The 24,243-nt window shown below is 43.7% G+C and overlaps 1 protein-coding gene across 2 annotated transcripts in view; it reads left to right on the forward strand.

Moving 5' to 3' along the window:
• LOC146867160 (polyunsaturated fatty acid 5-lipoxygenase-like) overlaps window positions 1–24,243 on the forward strand; it is an 854,256-nt gene that overhangs the window by 707,117 nt on the left and 122,896 nt on the right. For both annotated transcript variants that reach the window (XM_085603708.1, XM_085603710.1), the window contains one exon: window positions 12,025–12,125. In XM_085603708.1, the coding sequence (XP_085459834.1) occupies window positions 12,025–12,125 (101 nt within the window). The remainder of the gene's footprint in view (window positions 1–12,024; window positions 12,126–24,243) is intronic.

A 24,243-nucleotide genomic window follows, 5' to 3' on the forward strand; every position in this document is an offset into this window, starting at 1 on the left:
TATTTGTTACAAAAGTGTGGAACGCCTGACCTCATCTTGATGTAATCAAAACTTCTGTCATTGGGCTACATCTGGGTGATATTTGTGCTGCATTTGGGCTCTTTTGTCTCTAGTGGCCATCTTGGGAGATTTATTTGTTATGAAGTTTCCTAATTTCCTCATTTACTACAGTCTCCTCAGTAGGAAATACTTTCAGTTTTTTACTTTGGTTCCATCAAGAAGGCATTCAGATGTGTCACACATTTGCCATAAATTCTGAATATTAGCACTCTAGTTGCTCATTAGATCACTGTAGTAAAGCTACTGCTCACCAGGGAAGTCTGCTGCTGGTATTCAAAGTGCATGTTTCAGTCTGCATGTCAGAATTATTTTATGAATTAGAAGAGGATTTGAGAAGTCAAAATGTGCCCTAATTTTTCTTTCTGCAGCATTAATCATAATTTCTATGGCAAAATGAACCCCCTCATTGTGTTCCTTTTTAAATTAAATGTTTTAAGTGTTACCAGTTTATTCCAATCAAGATGGCTTCAGGTGTGCCATACTTTTGTCATAATGAAGACAGTAAGCTCTCTAGTTGTTTTTAAGAACACTCTGGGACATTCTGTCATTGGGCTATACTTGGGCTACATCTGGGTGATATTTGGGCTACATTTGGGCTCTTTTGTCTCTGGTGGCCATCTTGGGAGACTTATTTGTTATGAAGTTTCCTAATTTCCTCATTTACTGCAGTCTCCTCAGTAGGAAATACTTTCAGTTTTTTACTTTGATTCCATCAAGAAGGCATTCAGATGTGTCACACATTTGCCATAAATTCAGAATGTTAGCACTCTTTTTGCTCATTAGATCTCTGTAGTAAAGCTACTGCTCACCAGGAAAAACTGCTGCTGGTATTGAAAGTGCATGTTTCAGTCTGCATGTCAGAATTTTTTAATGAAATAGAAGAGGATTTGAGAAGTCACTCAAAATGTGCCCTAATTTTTCTTTCTGCAGCACTAATCATACTTTTTATGGAAAAATGAACCCCCTCATTTTGTTCCTTTTTAAATTAAATGTTTTAAGAGTTACCACTTTAATCCAAGCAAGATGGGTTCAGGTGTGCCATATGTTTATCATAAGTAGGACTGTTAGCGCTCTAGTTGTTCTTTGGAACACTCTGGGAAGCTGCAGTAGAACACAAAGGAATCAACTGACAGTCTCTGCCCTTGTTGGATGTACATGTTTTACTGAGAATGTCAGACTTCATTCTCACATGACTGAGAAAGATAATGTGAATTTACAGAAAATAAGCTCTCAGTTTAGCTTATAGATCACCTTCCAAACCTCTGTGGGAAAAGCATGAGAAAATATTTTTTTCTCAATCATGATATCCTAGCAGAAGGCTTTTTCACATGGTGAAATCACCTTAGAACATACCACAATTCCTAAAATGAGTATGGTACCTTCAACAAATGATTTATAATGTAACTAAAGTCTTAAAACCTTCTATTAACTGCAATGCTTTTTAATGAGGTGCTATCATGTATATTGGTCCCAAGATGGCTGCCAACACTTCTTGGATGAAGTGCTGACAGCCAATCAGATCTCAGGATGAGATGTGTGGTTAGGCTCCGCCCACATATGTATATGATTTTACTTTTGATTTTCTCAGGAACTACTGAACAGATTGACACCAGACCTGCAAAAGGCACTTCCCTGACCTGAAGACTACCTCTCTGCCAAATTTCAAGTAATTCTGTTCAGATGTTCGGGCTGTACCTTGGACTAAAGGTCCCTATGGAAAATTGCATGGGGAAAACGCGTTTTGGGACCCCCTTTTTTTCTCAGCCCCCGCTTGACGAATCCCCCCGAGACTTTCAGGGTAGGAGCGGAGCGGAGCGCCCCACCTATTTTGAAAATTTTGCGTCAACCGGTGCCAAAGGTATTCCAAATAGAATGTTGCGGATTTCCTATGGAAACACGGTCCTAACTATAACTATCTACTGGCGACCGCCAGTAGATAATATACATATATACATATATATATATATAAAAAAAATAAAGGGTTGCCTTTTTCTTGAGGTGCACTCGCTGGTCGGATTTGTTGCCACACACAAGCTGCGCAGATTCAAGGCATCCAGCTCCCCCACCTTTGGCCTGACGCGTTTTGGGCTGGAACGCCCTTCTTCATATTCACTGAACAAAATGGCTCAGTGAGACCACCATATCATCCCCTCATGTTATTGGTTGCCATCATAGGACAGTTCCACTCAAGTGAGTTAAAACATGTTGGACTGTGGGGCTGGTAGTCCCCTCATTATAATACCCCAGTGGGTTACTTGCCATGGTGTCCATATTAAAAAAAGATTTTCCCGGGAAAACGTGAATGTCCCACACTGCTGCTTGTTGGCTCCGTCCTGCTCAAGCATTTCGCTGCTCCAATACGCAGCGGCCTAACCGCACAGGTGTTGCGGCGGTGCTCACTCGTGGCTCAGGCAGGACCACATTATCAAAAACTAAAGGGTTGCCTTTTTCTTGAGGTGCACTCGCTGGTCGGATTTGTTGCCATGCACAAGCTGGGCAGATTCGAGGCATCCAGCTCCCCCAGCTTTGGCCTGACGCGTTTCGGGCTGGAACGACCTTCTGCATAGGCACTGAACAAAATAGCTCGCTGAGACCACCATATCCTCCCCTCATTTTATTGGTTGCAATCATAGGACAGTTCCAATCAGGTGAGTTAAACAGATTTATTCTGGTGCATCAGAAGGATGTCGTCCAGGTACACTAATAGCTGCACTCTCCGCACCTGGAGCCCTTCCATAACTGGCCTCAACACCTTGACCAAATGGCTGACATGTGAATTCGAAGATTTGACCATCCCACTCAAATTGTAGGAACAGTGTGTGGGGAGGAAAAATCAGGATGGTGAGGTAGGCGTTCTTCAGATCAAGCCGTATCAACCAGTCGTTGGGCAGCAGAACATCTATTAGGAGGTGGATGCCCTCCATTTTGAAATTATGGTATACCACGATCGATTGAAGTCTCGGAGATTTATGACTGATCTGAATCCCTTGTCTTTTTTCTTGACCATAAAAATATTATACAAGAAACCCCTGGGATGGAGAGTCAAATGTATAATGGCTCTTTTCTCGAGAAGGTCTCTCACCTCTCTGTTTACCACCTATGTCCCTTCTTGTGAGAAGACTAAAGGATGGAATCAGGAGTTTTGGTGGGGTTTACTGTAAAATTCTTTGTGAAAGCCTTTCACGGTTTGAAGCACCCATGTATCCCATGTTATGGACACCCATTTGTGGCTGAACCATTGTAATCTTCCTCCTCCCCTGGTAGTGAAGAAGGGATATCGCTTACCGGTGGTGCCACCTGGCGAGTTGCTGGCTCTGCAGAAGTTTCCTGTGCCGTCACGTCCCCTGCCACAACCTCTTGAGGGGTAGAGCCCTCCAAATTGCATCTGGTCTTGCCACTGGATAGGACATCTTGCTTGGAGTTTATGGGGGTTGGAGTTATACAAGTGGCTGGAGGAGTGCTCCTTTCGTCTTCTGGCCCATTCAAAGATTTGCTGGCTATAGACCTTCTTTATGGCCTGTTGGTCCTTGTCCAGAAGTGAGAAGGTATTGACAAAGTGTGAGAACTCCTTGATATAAGGTTCTCCGAAGAGACCTCCATTCGCCACCGGACCGGCTTCAGTGGTGGCCAATTCACCTAGCCTAAGTTTAATTTTTATCAACAAGGAACATGGCGGCCACTAGCTAGATGCTAGCGGCCGTAGGCGGCGGTCCGGAGGATCTTCAATTGCTGGAGGGCTGGCGAGAGAACGAGCGGCAAAAACGGCGAAGTGGAACAAAGCTGTCATAACGTTGTTTTTTACCCGCTAAAGAGGAAAAAAGGCACTTACCGGGCAATGCTTACGGAGCTCGGTTGGGAGCCAGGAAGAGCACAGCGCGGAGCGCAACTGTCGCGCTGGGGAGAGGCAGCAGGGAACCTCCGGCGGATCTGGTGGGCTGGCTTTGGGGGCAGAGGCAGAACAAGCAGGGTTTCCCTGCATCAGGTGGGGGCTGAAAGGAGAGGCTCCGTTAGAGTGGGGGTTGCAGACGTGTGGATTAAGATAGAGTGTGGATTAAGAGAGAGGGGAGGAAGTCCCCTGCATATGGAGAGAGAGAGACCCTCAAGGAAGGTGAGGCCCCCTCCAGGTACACACTGAGGACCAGAAACATCGGAGGTAAGAGATTTCTTCCCACTTTACCAGATGCTCTGCCTGATATACCACAAGGGGCGAAGACTGTAACTAAAGCGAAAAGAGGGCGACAAGGGTTTTTTTTTCAAAGCAGAGGGACTGGGGAGACCGCGAGGAAAACCAGTGAGGGAAGGAATATAAAGAAATCCTGCCTTACAACTGCGAGAGTAAAAGTGACTCCTTCACTTAAATCTTTTTTTCGTGTACTCCCAAATATGCAGAAGGATAATGCAGTGAGTGCAAGTTCTCACCCTGAAGAGTGCATATGTGAAGTTACAATGGTGCGTGATGGTAGTTTGGCGAAAGTCAGCGATACTGAGGCCACTGCGGGAAAGGGCCCTCTGAGTGTTTTAGGAGGGGAGAGTAGGGTCCCGCAGCAGGATATAAAAACAATTCCAATCAGCAATAAATATTCAGTTTTAACAGCAGCTGAGGAGTCGGAAGGACTATTACCATTACAATTACTTGCATCAGCTCTAGAATTGAATGGGGATAACCAGGACTGTACAAATAACCCAGAAGGAAGAGCATTAGAGACAGAGACTTCATTGGCTAGTATCCTATTGGAGCTGAAGAAAGATATTAAAGAGCGCTTTGAGGTGTCAGAGGCTAACCAACTAGGTATACAAGCATCTTGTTCAGTATTGGCTCAGAAGTTGGATGAGGTTACGACTCGCACAAAAATTTGGGAGGAAGAAGTGAGTGCTGTTAAACAGGATGTTGTGAAAAACACAACTGAGATCTCTAATTTGGGGAAACAAAACCAGATACTAAGAGACGATATAGAGAGAATTGAGAATCATTCTCGGAGGAATAGTAAAAGGTTCCTAAATATTCCTGAAAACGAAAAAGGGGTAGATATGAAGACTTTTATAATTGGCCTTCTTCGAGAAACGATTTTTAAGGATAATGCGGAAATAAATCTTGAGAGTGAAATACAGAGGGCGCACAGAGAGCCGTTTCGACGTAACCCACAGAGAACCAAACCCAGAAAGATTTTGGTAAATTTCCTTTCCTTTAACATCAAGGAGGAGATACTTAGCAGTGCTTTAAAAAATGGCCCACACCTGTTTAATGGCTATTCCTTTGTGGCTAGGTCTGATGTATGCAGGGTTACAGAACAAAAGCAGTGGGAGTTAGGCGGAAAGATGGAAGAGCTTAGAAGGCTGGGAGCGAAAGTGCAGTTAAAATTCCCCGCTATGCTCTGTATGATGTGAAATAAGAAAATGTATAACTACCGCTCAGTGGACGATGTTGAGGCATTCATAAGTAGAATGTGCAATGAGAATGCGTCAAAGTAAAAAATAGCTTTCTAGCTCTCCAGCATCCTAACAATGTACAAATAAGTTGTGTGTCAACTCCTCCAGATTGTCCGCCTAAAGGCATTGTTATGCCTAGTAATGTAGGGAGGGTTCCTCGGGGGGGCACAGTAGCGGAGGGGAGGGGGGGTGGTTCGGGTGCACGGGTGGGGAGCAACGGGGAAAAAAGGAAAAAATAATAAAAGTTCTCAACACCCTTTATGCAGGATTACCTTCTCAGAACAGGAATGAAACCAGGAAAAGAACCTATTAAGAAAGATGATTTTGATCAATATCCCGAGTATTAAAATTCTTACCTGGAATGTGAATGGTATGAGGTCTAAACCTAGGCAGAGGCGAATACTTGAGAATCTAAAAAATAGCCAGGCACAGGTAATGATGTTACAGGAGACACACCTCTTGGCACATGAGAGTAATGAATTATTCGGGAGATGTGGTTGGCTGCAAAATTTTGTCGCCTCAGATCAATCATTTTGCTGCAAGGGTGTGGCCATTCTGATTAAGAGCGGTTGTGGAATAGAAATGAAAGAGTCAAGCACAGATAGTTCAGGTAGGTGGGCCTCAGCCCGAGTAAGGTGGGCTGATATGGATTTTTTATGTATCGGTTATTATGGTCCTAATGAGGATAATCCTCAATATATTGCTGACTTAGAATTGAGGATGGCAGCAATTTCAGTCCCCGTAATTGTAGGTGGTGATTTTAATGTTCTATTAGACCCTGTGTTAGACCGGTCTACAAGAAGAGAGAACATATATGTCCCTAGAATGAGGAACGCTTTGAAAAGCATGATATCCGATTTTAACTTAGTCGATGTATGGAGGCATTTGAAGGGTAAAACAAGGGGCTACACATAACATAGCAAAAAACATCACCACTTTTTAAGACATGATTACTTTTTAGTTGATAGATAATTTTCAGTAAATATTAAGAAGATTAAACATCTCCCTGTTCATATATCAGATCATTCACCAGTAATGGTAACTGTACAAGCTCAGAGGCCACAACCACCTAGGAGATGGACCTTAAGACGGGCATTATTATTAGAAGAGGGGGTGGAGAAAGCCTTAAAGGAAGCAGCGACTGAATATTTTGCAAATAACCAAGACACTGCCTCCTCGCATATTGTTTGGGATGCCTTTAAGGCATATATCAGAGGAATTCTAAAAAGTCTAAACTCATTATAAAATCAGAAAGCACGTATAGAATTAGAGAACAGTGAAAAGGAGATTGGGATTCTAGAGGAGGCCTTACACTCGATGAGCTCAGAGGAAGAAAAAGCGATGACGGAAGAAAGGTTGTACAAGGTACAATTGGAATTTAAAATGAAAATAGATCAAAAGTGTAAAGCTAGATCGCAAGCGGCGAATATAAAAGAATTTGAATACGGGGAGAAAGCAGGAGCCCTGCTTGCTTGGAAAGCAAGAGTGGAAAGGTCAAGAAATGACATAAGAGTTAAAAAGCGAATCAGGAGAAAAGCTGGATAGTTGGGATTCTATGCAGGAGCACATAGTTACAATATTTTCACAGCTATACAAGGAAAATATTACTGCTAACCTTATAAAATCCAGATGCTGGCTTAGTATACTTGATCTTCCATCACTGAGTAAAGAGGGGAAAGATATTCTAGAAGCTCCAATCACGAAAGAAGAGATAAAAGGAGCAATAAAAAAGTCTAAAAATGGGAAGGCGGCAGGGCTAGATGCTCTCCTGGCAGAAGTATACAAAAATATAGCTGATGAAATATTACCTGTCTGGGAGATGCTGTTTAATCAGATATATGGAGGGGGAGTTCAGGCTCCAGAATCATGGCGTGAAGCCTCTGTGGTTTTAATTTTGAAACCTGCTAAGAATCCCACCAAAGCAGAATCTTATAGGCCAATCTCCCGGCTAAATGCTGACTATAAGATCTTTGTCAGCATTTTGGTAGGGAGACTATCTCGAGTAATCCCTCAACTAATACATGAGGACCAGAAGGGGTTTATCCCTGGAAGGCAAATGTGTGACTTAACCCAACAACTAATAGGGTGCATCAATATAGTGACAGAAAGATCTGTCTCCTTGGCGGTGGTCACATTGGACGCCGCTAAGGCGTTCAATCGAGTTTGTTGGGAATACTTATGGGTAGTCCTAGAGCATATGGGGATCAGACCCCACTTTATAATTACAATAAAAACCCAATATAACAACTCTACAGCTAGGATTCTTTTAAATGGAGTCCTTACTAAGAGTTTCGAGATTACTAGAGGGATAAGACAGGGCTGCCCAATTTCTCCCCTGCTATTCAATCTATATATCGAGCCATTTGCCCAGGCGCTCCATCAAGATAGCCAGGTGAAGGCTTTCCGTATAGGAAGGTTCGAGAAAAAAATCTCATTATACGCGGATGACCTAATTATATATACATCAGACCTGGTTATAACGATTCCAAGGGTTGAGCAACTGGCAGACGAGTTTGGGGCCCTGTCTGGGTACCTGGTAAACAGACAAAAAAACAGGATTATGTGCTGGAATATCCCGGATAGAGAGAGGGAGTGTACAGACAGAGATTAGATATTTAGGTATTAACATCCTCAATGCAGTGCAGGACGTCCCACAGCATAATTTGGAAAGAATTATAAAGGAAATTGTAAAAAATTTGGAAAGGTGGAAGAATCTTCCTCTGACGATATATGGAAGGGTTAATCTGATTAAAATGGTCATTCCTCCGAAACTCACATTTCTTTTTAATTGCATACCTCTAACATTCCCGAGCAGGCTAATTGATAGAGTACAGGGTAAATTGAGCAGTTTTGTTTGGGCAGATAGGGGAGCACGCATGTCCTGGAAAAAACTTAGACGTAGATTGGCAGAAGGAGGGCTTGCACTACCAGATTTAAAACTATACTGCATGGCATTCCAGTTAAAAAAGGTAGGATTTTATTATGCACAGGGTGTGGGGTGGTTTGTGTGAAGAAGTTATCAAAGAGTGGGGAGGGAAGGGATTTCTGTTTAAGTTTGGTGCACAGAAATGTTTCAAAAAAATAAAATTAAAAATGTTGAAGTAAGCTTTGATCTTGTGGGTTGAGATTAGGAACATTTTAGGAATCGGATATTATTCAGGTGAGGCCCCAATATGGGACTCACCTGGTACGCCCGAATGTTTGCAGGACTAATTGAGCGTCCCACTTAGGAGGGCAGGAATAGAGGTTTGGGGGGACTTGATATTGATGAATGAAGTGGTCCCATGGGAAGTTTTATGGAGTAAGATCCTTGTCCCGGTTCAAATGCACTATTGACCTCCGAGGAGGAAAAAACCAAAGCCCCCTACAAAATATGGGATGAGGCGATACAGATTCCTGATCCACAAAAAGTATGGCATCTTTCCTTTAAGCTGCTCTACAAAACAGTTAAACCATCAAACTTGAAGAGAAATCATTTCTTTACGGCAAATAGACTATATTGGACTCCACAAAAACTAGCAACGTTTGTAACTGATGTTCCCCCCAAATATCGTAGGTGCAGATTGGTCAGTGCTAAAGATAAGCATATGTTTATCGAATACCCTCTCTTAGAAGAGTATTGGTCTGAGGTCGGAAGGATAATTAATGAAATCCTTGATACAAACATCGAAGTAAACCTTTTACTAGTAATGCTCGGGGTAACAGATCAGTTATGTAATTACTTTACTGGGGATAAACAGGCCTTGCTATTCTATCTAATCCTTCTTGCTAGGCGGGAAATTTGCAAGAAATGGATTGAACCTTTTCCACCACAAGGGATGGACTGGTTACGAGCAGTAAGAAGAACGGCGAAAACAGATATTGATTTGGAGTCCAATACACGATCACACTCTTAGATATGGGCGGCCTTCCAGAAATGGGATGGAGACATAAATGTGTAACCCCTTCTGTCCAATGATTACACCTGCGTGGTCTGTGCAGCCAGGACACTGGAAGGGACTGAGCGCAGGAGCTAATGAAATATCGCAAAAGCCTGGGGAGGTACAGACTGGCTGACAGGCTACTATTTTGCATATAATGGTGGTATGAGGACAAAAAAAAACAAGGAATATTGATACTTAGTTGATATTGTTCAGTTCACATTACCCAAGAAACAAAGGGCCCTCTGAGCCCAACCTGACAGAATCGAAGGATCGATCATATGGCCTGACTCCCTGGCATCTTTCACCATTTCCAATATTTCACCAAGCGGCCCAAAAACATCTAAGACCTTATCCTGACAGGAAAGCCAAGAATGGACCTGGCCCTTCTTAGGGTCTTTGACGAACTTAGTGATGAATGTCCCCATCCTGGCATTAATGTTTGGGGTACTCGCCACCTTCTTGGCCAATGAGGGCCTGGGGCATTCCGCCCTCAGGCGGCCCTGGACCATGGGTTTCCTGATGAGACTGGCCACATAGCGGGCTACTTTTGGTGCCAGAACACAGTCCGCAGAGCTGGGATGATAAATGTCTTCCAGGTTCAACATACCCGGTATCCCCGCGGAGCCATGGTCATCTGACTCCTTTAGACTGGATATCTTGGCACCACCCTCCAGTTTCCAGGGTCTACACAGGCCTGGTTCATCGCCCGAATCCCCATCAGAGGTATCAGGGGTATCACTGTCGTACCCGGTATTGTCATCTGCTCAGGCATCTGGTCCAGAAATCGTCCTTGGAGTATAACCCGGCTGGGAATCATCCTCTGCCTCCTGTGTGTCTAGATACCTTTTTAGGAAGGCCTGGTGCAGTCTCTCGAAGGCATCAGATGAGGTAGTGGCTTCTCTAACATGTACATTCAGTCTGGCCTTGTTCTTGCCTTTAGGTGCTCACCGTGTGCCAAAAGGATGCTGAAGCCTCTGGCCTTCCCCAGTTGGGGGTAATACGCTGTGCCTTACCGCCATTTCAAGGATTTGCTGGCTCAGGGGTAGCTGGGCCGTAGAGACCACCCTCTCTAGGGATGCATCTGTGGCATCCATTAGCTCCTTAGGAATAGGAAGCAGTGACTGCTCCTCCTTCACAAACTCCCAATAGGCATCAAACTCACCTGCCATGGTTGATCAGGTGAAAGGTAGAGGTCAATATTACAGGAATATATCAAAAGTAGCATCAAACACTCCCTAGCCGGCCCGGTTAAATTTTGCCTTAGCCAATGCTTATTAACAATCTTTGTTCTACACAGCCTTTAAATATACTGGCCATGTAGAAAATAATCTCTCTGCAGACAAACTGCTTATATGAGCTATTGACAGCCCATCCCTGACAGTGGAAGAGGAAACTGTCAGAAGCGATGAGACACCTGACTAGGAATGCCAGGAATGCAAGGGGAGGGGTGCACCTCCTACTCGAGAGACATGCGCGCTCCCCGCCACCTAATGGGGTGAAAACCACACCGCTTCACTTAACATCTCCCTCAAGAAAGGGAAGACGTGTCGCAAAACCTCCAGAGAAGCCCCACAACAACTAGGACCATGCGCCCCATATAAAGGCCTTGTGGGGCCCAATGCAATGCTTCCCCCCCCCCCCCCCCCGTGGAGAAACCGCGGCCCTCAAGCAAAATAGCCACGGCTATAGTGATAAAAGTTGAAGAACCCTCAGTCAAGCATAATAAGGCCTACAGAGTAAACCCAATAAGCAAAGTTCAGGAAAGCACTTATCTGGCTGCTGAAGAAAGAGGATTTGCTGTTCCTTGATGTTGCTTATATGGGACTTACTCTATGGTTATACTGTTGACTTGTAGCATAGACTCGTGGGAAATATAGTCTTTGAAAAAAAACGTGTTGTTTAAGGCTGCTGAGTTGAATAAATGAAAACGGTTAAGCATAATCTGAGCCTCCAGCCCTGACATAGAATCCAATGCAACCTAATTTCTTTTGTGTTTCATGTTTTTTTAAAATTATAATTGTATTGCACTTTATTCTCACCTGTTTAATAGAATTATTGTGATAGATAAATTGCTATACATTTACTTTACAATCTGTTCTTGCATTTCCTCCTTTTTGTCTGTATTTGTTACAGTTGTGCTTACCTATTTGTTCTGTTTTCTCCTTCCCCGAAGTGAACCATTTTTATTGATACAGTGTAACTACCCTGGTTCCTAGGAGTATTGGGCTTTATTCTGTTTTCTGTGACAAACAGACTTCAGTAGTAAGCTTTAATCTGATTGTAGCAATACTTTCTAGACTTCTTCACCAATTACTTGTTCCAGTGACATTTCCTGAGATTGTACTTATGTTACTACATAGACTCAAAACTTTGAATGCAAATACTACGAAAGAATTGCTATATTAATGGGACGCTGTTTTCTAAATAGGGGAATAAATTAAAAGTTGCAAAAATTATATGTCTCTAGTAGATCTGCAATTGAGATTCTAAAATCTAAAACTTATAATTTATATTTATATATTATTGTAGTTCTGAAGTGAAATTGTTTACCAACACAATTACAAATAAAATAAAACAGCTGAAGTGCTTCACTTATTCAATACTTATTCCTCAGGGTTTCCTGAAAGCCTCGAGACACGAGAAAAGTTAATCGAATATGCTACCTTGATTATCTTCAGTGCCTCAGCTCAACATGCAGCTCTGAACTTCGGGCAGGTATGATCAGTATATGAGTCTAAATCATCTTCACCAAAATGTAGTGTATAGGTTCTGTTGCAAGCAACAGATGGAATACCACTCAGGTCTTAAAGCCCATCACCACAATAATGTAATGGACAGACTCCTTTTGAGGTTATAGGCCAAACTGTGCCTAAATCTGAAAGAAACCTTTCCCCATCTCATTCAACTCTGTTGTTATATTCTGCTTTAGATACAATGCCAAGCACTAGCAAGAGACCATGTATGATGTGTTTCTAATTTAGCATGTGAATGTTACTGCATGTTTTTTCAAGATGTAATGTCATAGTCACTTTCTGGTAATTTCCATGTCTCTCCTCCTGCGTCTTCAATGCAGTACTTTAAAAACAAGGTGTATCTGCATATTCTGTCAGAGACCACACAGCAAGCTACTAACCTGCAGCAGTAAGACCCCTTCTCTCATGTATCATGCCACGGTAAAAAATAACACCTCCCCAGCACACCTCGGACACAGGTTAGAGTCAAATCTCACAGGAGGTAGAGATTCAAGGACGTGATGAGGAAAAGTGAGACTTAGAGAGCTAGAGATAACAAGTAGGTAATTTACATTAGCAGATGAAGATCTAAAAAGCAGTTCAAATCCTTCGCCTTGGAGAACATAAATGAGACACCAACATTCAGTGCACACACCTGGATGTAATATTTACAGAGGGAAGAATCATAGTGAAACATGTCATAGCTCTTTCAGCAGGCTGTACTACTGATTATTGACCCCCAGAATATCGACCTACAAGAATATTGTTGTCAGAATATCAAGAGACAAAATATCTAAAGGTAAGATGCTTAACCCCTTCGCCGTGAGGGTAATGCCCCCACGGCGCGGGGGAGGGGGCGCGCGCGGCGCCGCGGTGCTCGTGACGAGCCCAGCTCGTCATGAGGCTCAGTGGAACTGTTCTCATGACGAGCTGAGCTCGTCACGACCCCGCCCACTGATTGATTTTCCCGCACAGGCGGGGAATCAATCGTGCGTGGGCGGGCCGCGACCGTTATGATGAGCCCAGCTCATCATGAGAACAGCTCCACTGTGCCTCATGACGAGCTGGGCTCGTTATGAGCATGCAAGCGGTTATAGAGGAGTATAAATTATTTACTCCTAACTCCACATCTACGTATCTTGAAGATATATATCGCCAAGGTACAAGTATATGGCGTCAGGTATAGAAAGTGTTTAGCTGTTGATACTACAGATTTCACATTTTTTCCTTGATTTTTTTGTGCCATCAATATTCTGGTTTCAATACTCACGGTGTACACCCTTTCAGTACACATTTCAGTCCAAGCAAAACTCCAACATTATCCTTTAGTGGAAGAGTGACCTAAGATTGACAGAAACCCCTACGCAGCAGCATACAGATCTGTACAAAAGTAGTCCTGGGAAGAATTTAGATTATGCTGCAGTAATTAGAGTAATTTTGCATTACTCTTTGACCCAGAATTAGCAATAATTATGAGACGACATCTCCTCGTGTGATTAAGAGTAGTTTGTGGTGGAGAATCCTACCACAAGATCACATTTACGGAGAGCGAGCAGCTGCTCATATTCCCTATTTGTGTTCTGCTGTATTTAGCTCTGTTTCTTAGTTCAATATTCATCCTTGTGTCCATTTTGGACTTGAGGGTGCATTTTGCACAAAGAAAATAGCTCTAAATGCCAGTAGTAAATTGGGGAAAAATCCTACCCAAAGAGCACATTTAGCGTGTGTGAGTGGTTGCATGTTCTGCTACAATTAGCGCTAATCCTTGCATCTATTTTGGGCATGAGGGAGCCTTTTTTGCATTAAGAAATAGCTCTAAACACAGAATTTCTCTTCTTTAGTAATTCAAGCATTATCTATCTGAATTATTAGGTAATTCTGTGTGATTACGCTACACAGAATTACGAGATTTATGCCCATTTCCTATGTGAAAGGCAGGTTCTGGTCCTCTACAAAAGTAGCAGCTACCCCTTAGTGAGGGTAGCTCACGGTGTACTATATCGAACCCTTAAGCAATTGCGAACCTTGGCCAACTCTCCAAGATCCACAATACTGGTTTCATGCCCTTTCTCCCTGACTTAACTAATGCAAATTGTGAATCAGACATCCTGAAAGGCACTCTCCATGACAAATAAATATGAACTGCCCTATTGACAAACAGAAAATATAACCCATACAACTTTGGGAAAAATAACTAGAGTAAAAGACTCAAATAATAACCTCCTACTTGTTATGAAAAGAGTAAAGAAACTTTGGCACTAAAAGTGACAAGGAAGGGGGGCATGGCTCGAGTAGCCAGCATGATGGATGCGCTCTAACCGAGTTTTACTTCTCACCTCGCTTATCTGGCGCCAATCTTCCTGGAAACCCATCATCACTGCCACTAACTTGCCTCCCCACTCCCCTACTTTGTAATTGTTGGGAGCTCAGGTGTGACACTGAAATCAACTGGTGCTGGGACTTGAGAGCGGCCTTGCAGCTTTTCACCAAACAAGCCAGGAAGGTGGCCCCAGACCCTGGGGCCTGAGGCGGCACCTGGGGCTGTGGACCGCTGCTGGGGTCCGTCGGGGACAAGCATGGGACGTACTGCATGAAGGTACCCTGTCGGCGCTGGACGCATGTACTGCTTTCATGCGCCTGTGAGTGCCTGGGGCCCACATGTTGTGTGTTGCTACCTGAACTCGCCTGGGGGGCTTCGCTGTGGAACTGAGTGATGGACACAGCCGACCAGGAACACTAATTAATGTGCATTGGGTGTTACTTTGTTCTGTGCCAGCTGCCTATCCTGTGTATGTCCTGGTCTTTTGCATAATGATTTCTTGCTGGCTGCCAGACTCTCTCTCCTGACATGAACTGCCATGCAGGCTACATATAAAGACTGATGAGACATTCTCATCCCCACCTTGGAGGCGGAGGCTGTGTGTTTCTTTTTGTTGTTGCCTATATTGCTATCCTATATTGCTCTCCTCTATGTTGCTGGTTTAAAGGGTCCATATACTCATTACTAATGCTGCTAGTCCTGCAGCGCCTAGGGGACTTGTTTGGTGGTCTCATTCATGACTGTGCTGCTCACTGATTAACTGGACATCTAGTACACTTTTGGAGACCCCCAGTGACGGCCTCACCGCGCACATTTCACCAGGTTCCCCCAGCACTCTTGACCTAGTTGACATGCGCTGTGACAGCTGTTACGCTCCTAGAGCTCTGGGGATGCTCATCCTGCCATCCCCCAGTGTAACTAGAATCTGGCAAGTGGACCCATGAGAGGAGCCAAGGTATACCTGTGCAGTGGACGGTTAACATGCGGCATAATGGGACGGCTGCGTGCAATCATACAGGGAGTGCCTTTGAAGCCCCCCACAAACAATGACTGATGGGTAGGTGATGCTGGATCGTCAGATGTAACCACTCCCCCACTTTCTATAAGTGACAAACTTGATTCTGTGCTGGCAGCAGTGGAGAAGATTGGCACCGCTCTAGAGACCACAAGGACCTTCTTGAAAAGCACAATTGATGCAGTGATGTTGGATCTGATGATATTTAATGGGGATCACCGCAAGCTTGCGGACAAGGTACACACCTCTGAGCTGACAATTGAGGAGCTTCAACTACGAGCTCGAGAAATTTACTTTTTGGTGCGCCTGATGGCGGAGCAAGTAGAGGTCATGGAGCGCCACATGGAGGTTGCAGAAGGCCGATTGCCCTGCAACAATGTACACCCTGTGAGCCTGCTGGAGGGGATGGAGGGATTGGATGCTGTTGCTTATGTGGAGCAATGGTTGTGGCAACTGTTACCCCAAGATACTTTCTCAGAGTTCTCGGTGGAACATGCTCACCATGTGCTGGTGCACAGTCCCATGCCAGGCTCCAGCCCCAGGCTGTTCCTGTTTCACCTACTGCACTACAGAGACATAGACACTTTCCTGTGTGAGGTGCTGAAGTTACATGAAGTCACAGTGGACGTCACCTAAGTAATGTGTTTCCCTTACTATACTATAAGGGTGCAAAACAATGCAGTCATTTCTTGCAGTTAAATGCCAACTCCATGAATTAGACATCCGGTAAGCGCTCCTCTTTCCGGCACACTTACAGGTGTCAACCAGGGGAAAGACACATTCTTCAGCTCCCCAGAGGATGTGTGGGACTGGTTGGACACAGTAGGGCACTCCTTAGTGAACCGCTCTTCCTGGACTGGTGCAACAACTTGGGGCGGGACAGGTTTACGGCACAGGAGCAGACATCCTCAAACACAACACTCTACTCAGCTGAAGATCACACCTGACTTTGAGCAAGTGATACGGGAGAGATGTCAGGCGTTGCAGGAAGCCACCGTGATTTGTGAGCAGGGTAGGAGCTCCAAGCTGGATGAGGACTCCGACAAGTCCATTAGCGACAATGACTCTTCTACTACTTATCCCTCCAGGGTGGACTCTGCAGCTCTCCCTGCGGTCTGAGAACATTATCTTATATCTGAAATGCATGTCTGCTACTGCCTGATCTTTCCTTTCTTACTAGGGGGCATACACAGGCATGCCCTTCCCTCATGATGCTATGTAACCCACTTGATTTTTTCTTTTATGGGAGGGGGGAGTGATGTTGTGGTGCTATTGCAGTTCCTGTTTTGTAGACAGTCTTCAATACATTTATGCATGCATCGGCAAACAGAATGGATATGTTCTGGAGTATACATGAGTTCCTGTGCATTTCTCCACCATTGTATGATGTGGTCCCTTCCAGGCTGCCTAGTTCTCCCCCCCATCAGTACCTTGACTAGTTAACCCTTGCTGGGTTTTAGTTCCATCATTTTTTGGGCAGGAGCATGTTGCACCTCTGCTCCACTGGTATTTGTTTTTCTGTTTATGGTTTGTATTTGTTTAGTTACGACCCATGGCTCACTATGGCTCAGTCCCACACTTATAACTATTCTCATATCCACTTTGCGCCACTAAACTCTCGTTGACACATGCGCAGTGCCCAGTGTTTGGGCAACATGTCCCACACTACTTGACCCATTTTAACATCCTTACCTCAAATGTGAGGGGCATGCACACACCTTTGCGCTGCTACCCAGGCATCTCCTACCTGAAACTCCACTCCACTCACATAGCGTTGTTACAGGAGACATATCTTATCCATTCTGAAGCCTTCAACCTGCAAGGACGTTAGCGTGGGCAAGTATTTGCCACCAACTATTCTACTTATGCCCAGGAGTTCTACTGTGGGTAAAGCTGGGGACTTCGTTCACAGTGGAGGACACAATATTGGACCCAGAGGACCGCTATGTCCTGGTGAAAGGCAGACTTGATGGCCATTCCATTCTTCTTGGTTCCTTCTATGCCCCCAACACTGAAGAGACCTCCTTCTTCCATGCTCTCTCAAACACACTGTATCAATGGAGTGATACACCTTGGCTTCTTGGGGGGGACTTTAATAGTGTGCTGGACACTGTTCTCAATCACTCCTTCCCCCCCTTTACCACGCACTACTGTGACTGTGCTCAGATCTTGACTGATTGGCTCCACCAGTAGCAGCTGGTTGACTTCTGGCATCACCGGAACCCAGCCACAAAGGTATACACATTTTACTCAGTGCCACAAAACCTACATTTCCATGTTGACAGATTTGTTGGAGCATCATCGTTGCTCACTTCTGTTGCATGAGTAGAGTACCTAGGACGCACACACTGTGACCACAACCCCCACCTCCTGTAAATACATTGGACAGTTACCCCACCTCCCATTCCTACCTGGCGCCTCCAACTATACTGTTGGAAGATCCCTCATTCAGAGTTCCCCTTGGGTAGATGATTACAGAATTGTTTTTACAATAATGTCAGCATGGCTTCCACAAGACTATTAGAATGGGATGCTTTCAAGGTGACCCTGCGTGGACACTGTCTGGGAGTACAGGGTAACATGAGACAGCTGGCTAATAGGGAACTTTCCCAATTGGAGCGTACACTCCTGGACCTGGAAACCCAGGTGGCTGAAGATCCCAGTGCACGCGTGAGTTGATTGAAGTTTTAATCGCCAGAACAGGGATGGGGCTACAAAGGCTGATAACCGCGTATGTATCCTTCATGGATTCACTACAGTTGAGAGTGAACCAAACTAAGTCTTTTGTATTAATAGCAAGAGCTACAAAAAAAGAAAAGGTACCGCACTTTAGTGCGGAAAGGAAAAGAATTAAGGTAGTGGACTCTTTCCCCTACTTGGGCATTCTTTTTTATAAAGATCTGTCGTGGGCAAAACTGATGGAGGGGAGAAAGATGGTGATAAAGAGGGGTATTGTTGCCATAAAATCCTTTGCTAGAAATGTGGGTGCCAAACCCTTATTTCCATTAAAAAACATTTACCAGGCTAGAGTTAAAGCAGCAGCGACCTATGGAGCGGGGGTTTGGGGTTTGGTTGCTTCAACACCACTACAAACTACAGAGAATATATTTTTCAAATCTGTAGTGGGATTACCTCCTTCCTTTACAAATGGTATTTTACATTTGGAATTGGACCTCCCTTACATCTTAGACTACATACAGCTAGCCCCTCTTCTCCTCTGGCATTCAATCTGGAGGAGAGATACAGTTCCCCTGAATCAATTAATGTTAAGAAGCTGCCTAGAAATGGACAAGTGGAAAAGGTCTAGATGGCTTAGTTATGTAGAGTCAGTCTCAAGGGAGATTGGTCTCCAATAACTTTTTAAAGACCCCCTAGCCTGTAGGAAGGTTTCTAAACAGAGGGTTAGCGATATGTTCATGTTGATGGCTGACTACAAGCACAAGGAACACTGTAAAGAGAAATATGCAGCCCGGGCATATGGCCTTAACCCGCCAATAACTGCAGGAGGTTTCTCTTATCTAGTAAATGTAAATAGGATGCAACACAGATTTATATTATTGAGGTTTCGCACTAACCTGACTCCCCTCATGTTAGGTTATCCCGAAAAAACAAACAATCACGCCGACTTAAGTGCGTGTCCATGCGATAACCTATCATCTCAAACATAATTGCATATACTTTCATTTTGCAGCCTATATTAAAAGGAAAGGAATGTCCACCTCAAAACAATTTTAATGAAAATGAACTTTAAGCAGTCTCAGGTAGCATTTTACTTCCTAAAAACACTCCCTGATACCTTGGTCTGTTATTCAGTTGCGTCATTTCTATGGGCTTGCATGAGGAAGAGGAAAGGGACAGCGCGTAGATCACTGAGGCTGTAAAACAATAATACAAGTATTTAGATTGAGTATATGAAATGGTTCTCTCTTTTTAACATTTTTTATGTATCTTCATCTTTATCCCAGAATTTTTATGAAATATTTGTCATTTTAAAAGATAGAATTTTGAAATAATTTTAATGTGAATTATTTATATGTACTTTTATGATCTTTTTACATGATCGAATAAAGATGAATTGATTGATTGATTGATTGAAGTGCTTTGTAAACTCGCTGCTCTTTTAAGAATGATTACATTGCCTAAATTATACTGCAAACTCTGCTCATACACATGCCAGGCCGATAAAGCTGGACAGCTCCTGGCATGGATTATCTAGCAGGTCCAGCCACAACACCACGTAACGGCACAATGCTCTGGTGCATACACCATCCTTTACACGCAACATGCTATCCAGGATGAACTCACACTTCACTATTCTCAAGTGTACCAGAAGACCCGGCCACTGACCGGAGGCTTATGACTTCTTCTTTGCTAACCTGACATTGCCCCACATTAACATGAAACAGCAAACTGATCTAGATGGAACAATCACACTGTTCGAAATTAAAGAGGCAATCAAGGTGTTAGCCACTGGCAGGTCCCCGGTACCCGATGGCTTGCATGTAGAGCTCTACAAGGCTTATGCCCATCAATTGGCCCCACACCTGTTGAGGTTGTACTAGGAGGCCCTATTCATCTGCAGTCTTTCTGCCTCCTAAAGAAAGGCAACAGTCAGCTCCTTACCCAAACCAAAAGATGACCCACTGCTTGTAGGCAGGTCGAGTCAGACTGTTCCCAAGGGGAGCAGGGTCAAGACTGATTTTCAGACGGCTGGATAGAAACTAGAATGGCATGGTGTGCAAATAAACAATGGATTTAGGCCCAGATCTCTGTACTGGGGGTGAATGTTTGACATTGTTCAGCATTCCGTCCATCAATTGTTATTTTTGCATTTGTAATCCCACAAGGCTTGGTTTTTAATATATATAAAAAAGCAGCCCACCACATATTTTGAATAATGGGCTCTCACAGGGACTAAGGCAACAGATTTAGAATTTGGTGAGCTGAGTTTACTTAGTTGGGATGACAGAGATTACCTCTGCCATCCCGAGGGGCCTCCGTCAACCAAATTTAAAGGTGTCCACCTCACAAACATTTCTCTACATTGACAGGAAATACTGTCATGGTGGTTCCTGTCAATGTAGAAATGTTTTATGAATGGTACCATCTGACATGATGGCCAACTGCCAAACTTTTCAAAAGTATTTTCCCACGTGAAGATATAAATTAACCGTTTTAATTTAACCCATGCCTTACCTTTGAAACAATAGTTAACCTACACAGTGAAATCCAATTTAGGACATTCAGGGGCTGATTTAGTGTTTAGGAGATACAAATGTGACAGAGTACCCTGCCCGCCAAACCCTTGGTCCACCTGCCTCATTTATAGATGGGCGGACCTTAAGTATTCTGTTGATGAAGCACCTGTTGAGTCAGTCGACAGAATACTTTCTCCAACAAAGTATTGGCTGTCTGAGGAAGGACATACACTGTCCACCCTATTTAAAGTAATGTATGTTTTTCCTGTCTGTCACTGCCAGGAAAAGCCTGACAGGGAGTGACAAGAAAAAAACAAGAATGACCCTCACGGCCTGGGAAAAAAACTCCAGGGGTGTGGGGGCCATTCGTTTTTTTCTTTTTCAAAAATAAACTCTAATTTTGGGAGTCTGTTTTTGAAAAACTAAATTCAAAGGTTTGTTGTATGGCAGACAAAACCAACAGCGTACTTACACCAAACTTTTAGTACATTGAAAGGAATCACCGTTATCGTGGTTCCTTTCAATGTACACAGATAACCGCAGGGCCGACGGTCATCTCTAAATTTTGGGGGTGGAGTATGCTCAGGATGGCTGAGGCAATGTCCTCCTCCATCCCAACGGACACTAATTGTCTGCCAAACTTTAAATAAGGCCCAAGAGTAATCTGAAAAACCTACTGGCACTGCAATAGTAAGCACTGAGCAAAATCTGTATTTGCTTCTGGCCTCTTTTTGCAGCTGCCGCCAGAGTTCAGGGGCACAGCGCCTTGGGCATATACGCTATTTGTTCCAATAACAATTCACATCACTGAGACCCACCAGTCAACAATTGTTTAGTACATACTTGATAGTTATGGGTAAATTGGAAGAAGAGATGCTATTAACATAAACCTTGGGGCTGGTATTATAGCTCCCTAGAAGTGGAGGGCTATGCAGTACAGCAAATTACATTCAGAAAAGAAAAGCAGTGTCAAAAGGAATTTGCCACATATCAGCATTCAAGTGCTTTTCAGAGGGAAGGAGGAAAGATTTGATGCAAACATACTAGCCCACTGAGAGGGCCAACAACATATGCTCGGGAAATAAACAATGTAACTTTTTAAGTAAAACAACATGTTGCTCGAATGTGAATTTACCCTGAAAAAATATAAGGCAAGAGACGTTTGGCAAACAGGAACAGTTGGTTTAATTGAACGAAGCAGCCGGGAGAGCAGGCGACAGAGTCAGGGTCTGAAGACTGTCTCAAAGTACATTGGTTTTGGCCGTCATTTTATACATTACACAAGGTTTCATAATGCAATTTGTACATTCTTTTAGAACAGGAATCTGGGCCTAGTCACTGGCCATAAATCTCGTCATTTGATAAGATGCACAGGTGGGTCTCGACGATGCGTGGACACAATGTGGGTACAGTGGGTATGTGTCCAGATGTCCGACATGGGGAGCCTGTGCTCACTGCTTGTAGTGTGCATGCTGGGTTCTGATTGACTGACTGTTACTAACTTAGTGTGGCATCTGACTTTATGATGTTTTGGGAATGTGCGCACCTTAGGCCAAACGTGTTTTAATGGGGCCATTAAACTAGACCAAGTAACAGTGCTGGATTCTGGAATGCAGTGGACAGGGGAAGGCCATGCATCTTGCAGGTGCCACGTTACTTACTGGGTCCACGGTCATTTATCATCCCCACCCCACCATACAATAGCCCAATTGGGGCATTGGAGGCAAGTTGCATGGCAGTCTGAAGATTGATCGGCATAGTGTCCCAAATGGTGGCTAATGGAATCCTAGATCAAGGAATCAGGAGTTGACCCTATGCTTCTTGCCTCTGTGGTAAAGACCCAGGAGGCATGCTTCCCACATGTGTAATGCAGGTCGCCCTGTGCAGTTGGATAAGTGAAGCATAACACCACGGTGAAGGGACAAACAGGCCCACAGCATATGGAGTAAATCTGCGTCACCAAATGACATCGAGGGCAGACCACATCAGAGCTGTGGAAATAGCAGTTTATTTTTGCAGGGGTAAGGTAGGCTCTGTATAGCAGTTTATGTTAACAGGGGTAAGGTAGGCTCTGTATATAATGTAAGCAGATAGGAGCAAGGTGATGTTAACAGACCATTTTCGGATTGGAAGGGTGGCACTAGAAAATTAATACATTGACATCTTTAGTCTGGAAAATGTTGTGACTTGCACAATGGGATTTCATTGTTATGCCACGCCTTGATACACGTGATATAAGATAGGTTTTTTATATTTTCTTGGTGTTTCCATAGAAAGCACTGTTGTTTTATTGAAATTATGTTGACTAACTGCCAAAATACCATCTCCTCCCTCAAGTGAAAATCCTGAATGACCATGAAATTTACTTTATGGACTAAAAAAATACTGCCATTGTGAAGACATTTTGAATTATTACATTTAAGTCAATTATATAGATTCCTAATCCCTTTGCTGAGAACTTTAATTGGGCTTCTAGAACAGCTATTATTTGCATCACCCTAAATGTACCTAGATCGTCGAGCTAAATTTAACTTTGCAGTTTCACATGTCCCTCTACAAGTATGGTTCTACAAGCCCCAGCTTGCTTGCGAGTAATTGGGCCCATAAGCATAAACTATGTGAAGTAAACTATTATAACATGCCAAAGCCTGTGTTCACACTCTGATGAGAGCTGTTCATGGAGACCCTAAGATAAAAGTTACTGTACTGCTAGAATTGTAAGTCTGCATCATGTGGACAGAAGAGTATGTCTGCTGTCCTGTCTTGGTTTTACAACTCGCTGTTATTGGGTCCCAAATAACTGAGTACACCAAGATTACAATGCAATGAAACATTTGTTAGTTAAATGACAATAGAGGGGCCGTAACAGTTAGCAGTGTAAGTGTTAATTTGCACTGACTATATCACATTAAGTAAGCACTGATGGCCCTAGGTTAATGCACAGTCTCTGCCACAGTTTTGTGCTGACTCGTGTTTTAAGTAGCTGAGAGAGCTGGAGCAGTGCTATTTTACCACTTTAGACTGTGGTAAGTGGTTTCTTTTTTCAAAAAATATTTTTATAGGCATATCTCATTTCATTATTGTTACATGACTGGATACCATCTCTAATCATCATGTTTGATCGTCATGCCCCTCTTGGGAGTGGTATCTCAACAATACATCATAAAAACATCAAACTACAGGTAGTGGAATGTTAGCTCCATAACAGTCTAATCTTGTGTCAGCAGTCCCCCCCTGAGCATAGACATCATCACAGTGCATTTTCGTTTGGCGGAGACGATCACATACCAGCATAGAAAAGACAAAACACCATAATCAACAAATTAAACAACAATGCAATTAAACAGTGGTTCCAAGCGTGGTGTCTTACTTTGTCATAAAGAGTGATATGAACAGGGGTCGGACACAGGGGCTGGGGGTATTTCCATCCACCCAGGAATGTGGCCTGGGTGATTGCTTGCAATAGATCGCACCTCTGCACAGTGCCTCCAGTGGTCTGTCTCACACAAGAGGCTGTCTGTCACCATTACAACTGACTCTACTTGCTTCCCTCTGTAACAGAGGGTGG

This window comes from Triturus cristatus, chromosome 1_2 (assembly GCF_964204655.1).
Source record: "Triturus cristatus chromosome 1_2, aTriCri1.1, whole genome shotgun sequence".
Lineage (NCBI taxonomy): Eukaryota > Metazoa > Chordata > Amphibia > Caudata > Salamandridae > Triturus > Triturus cristatus.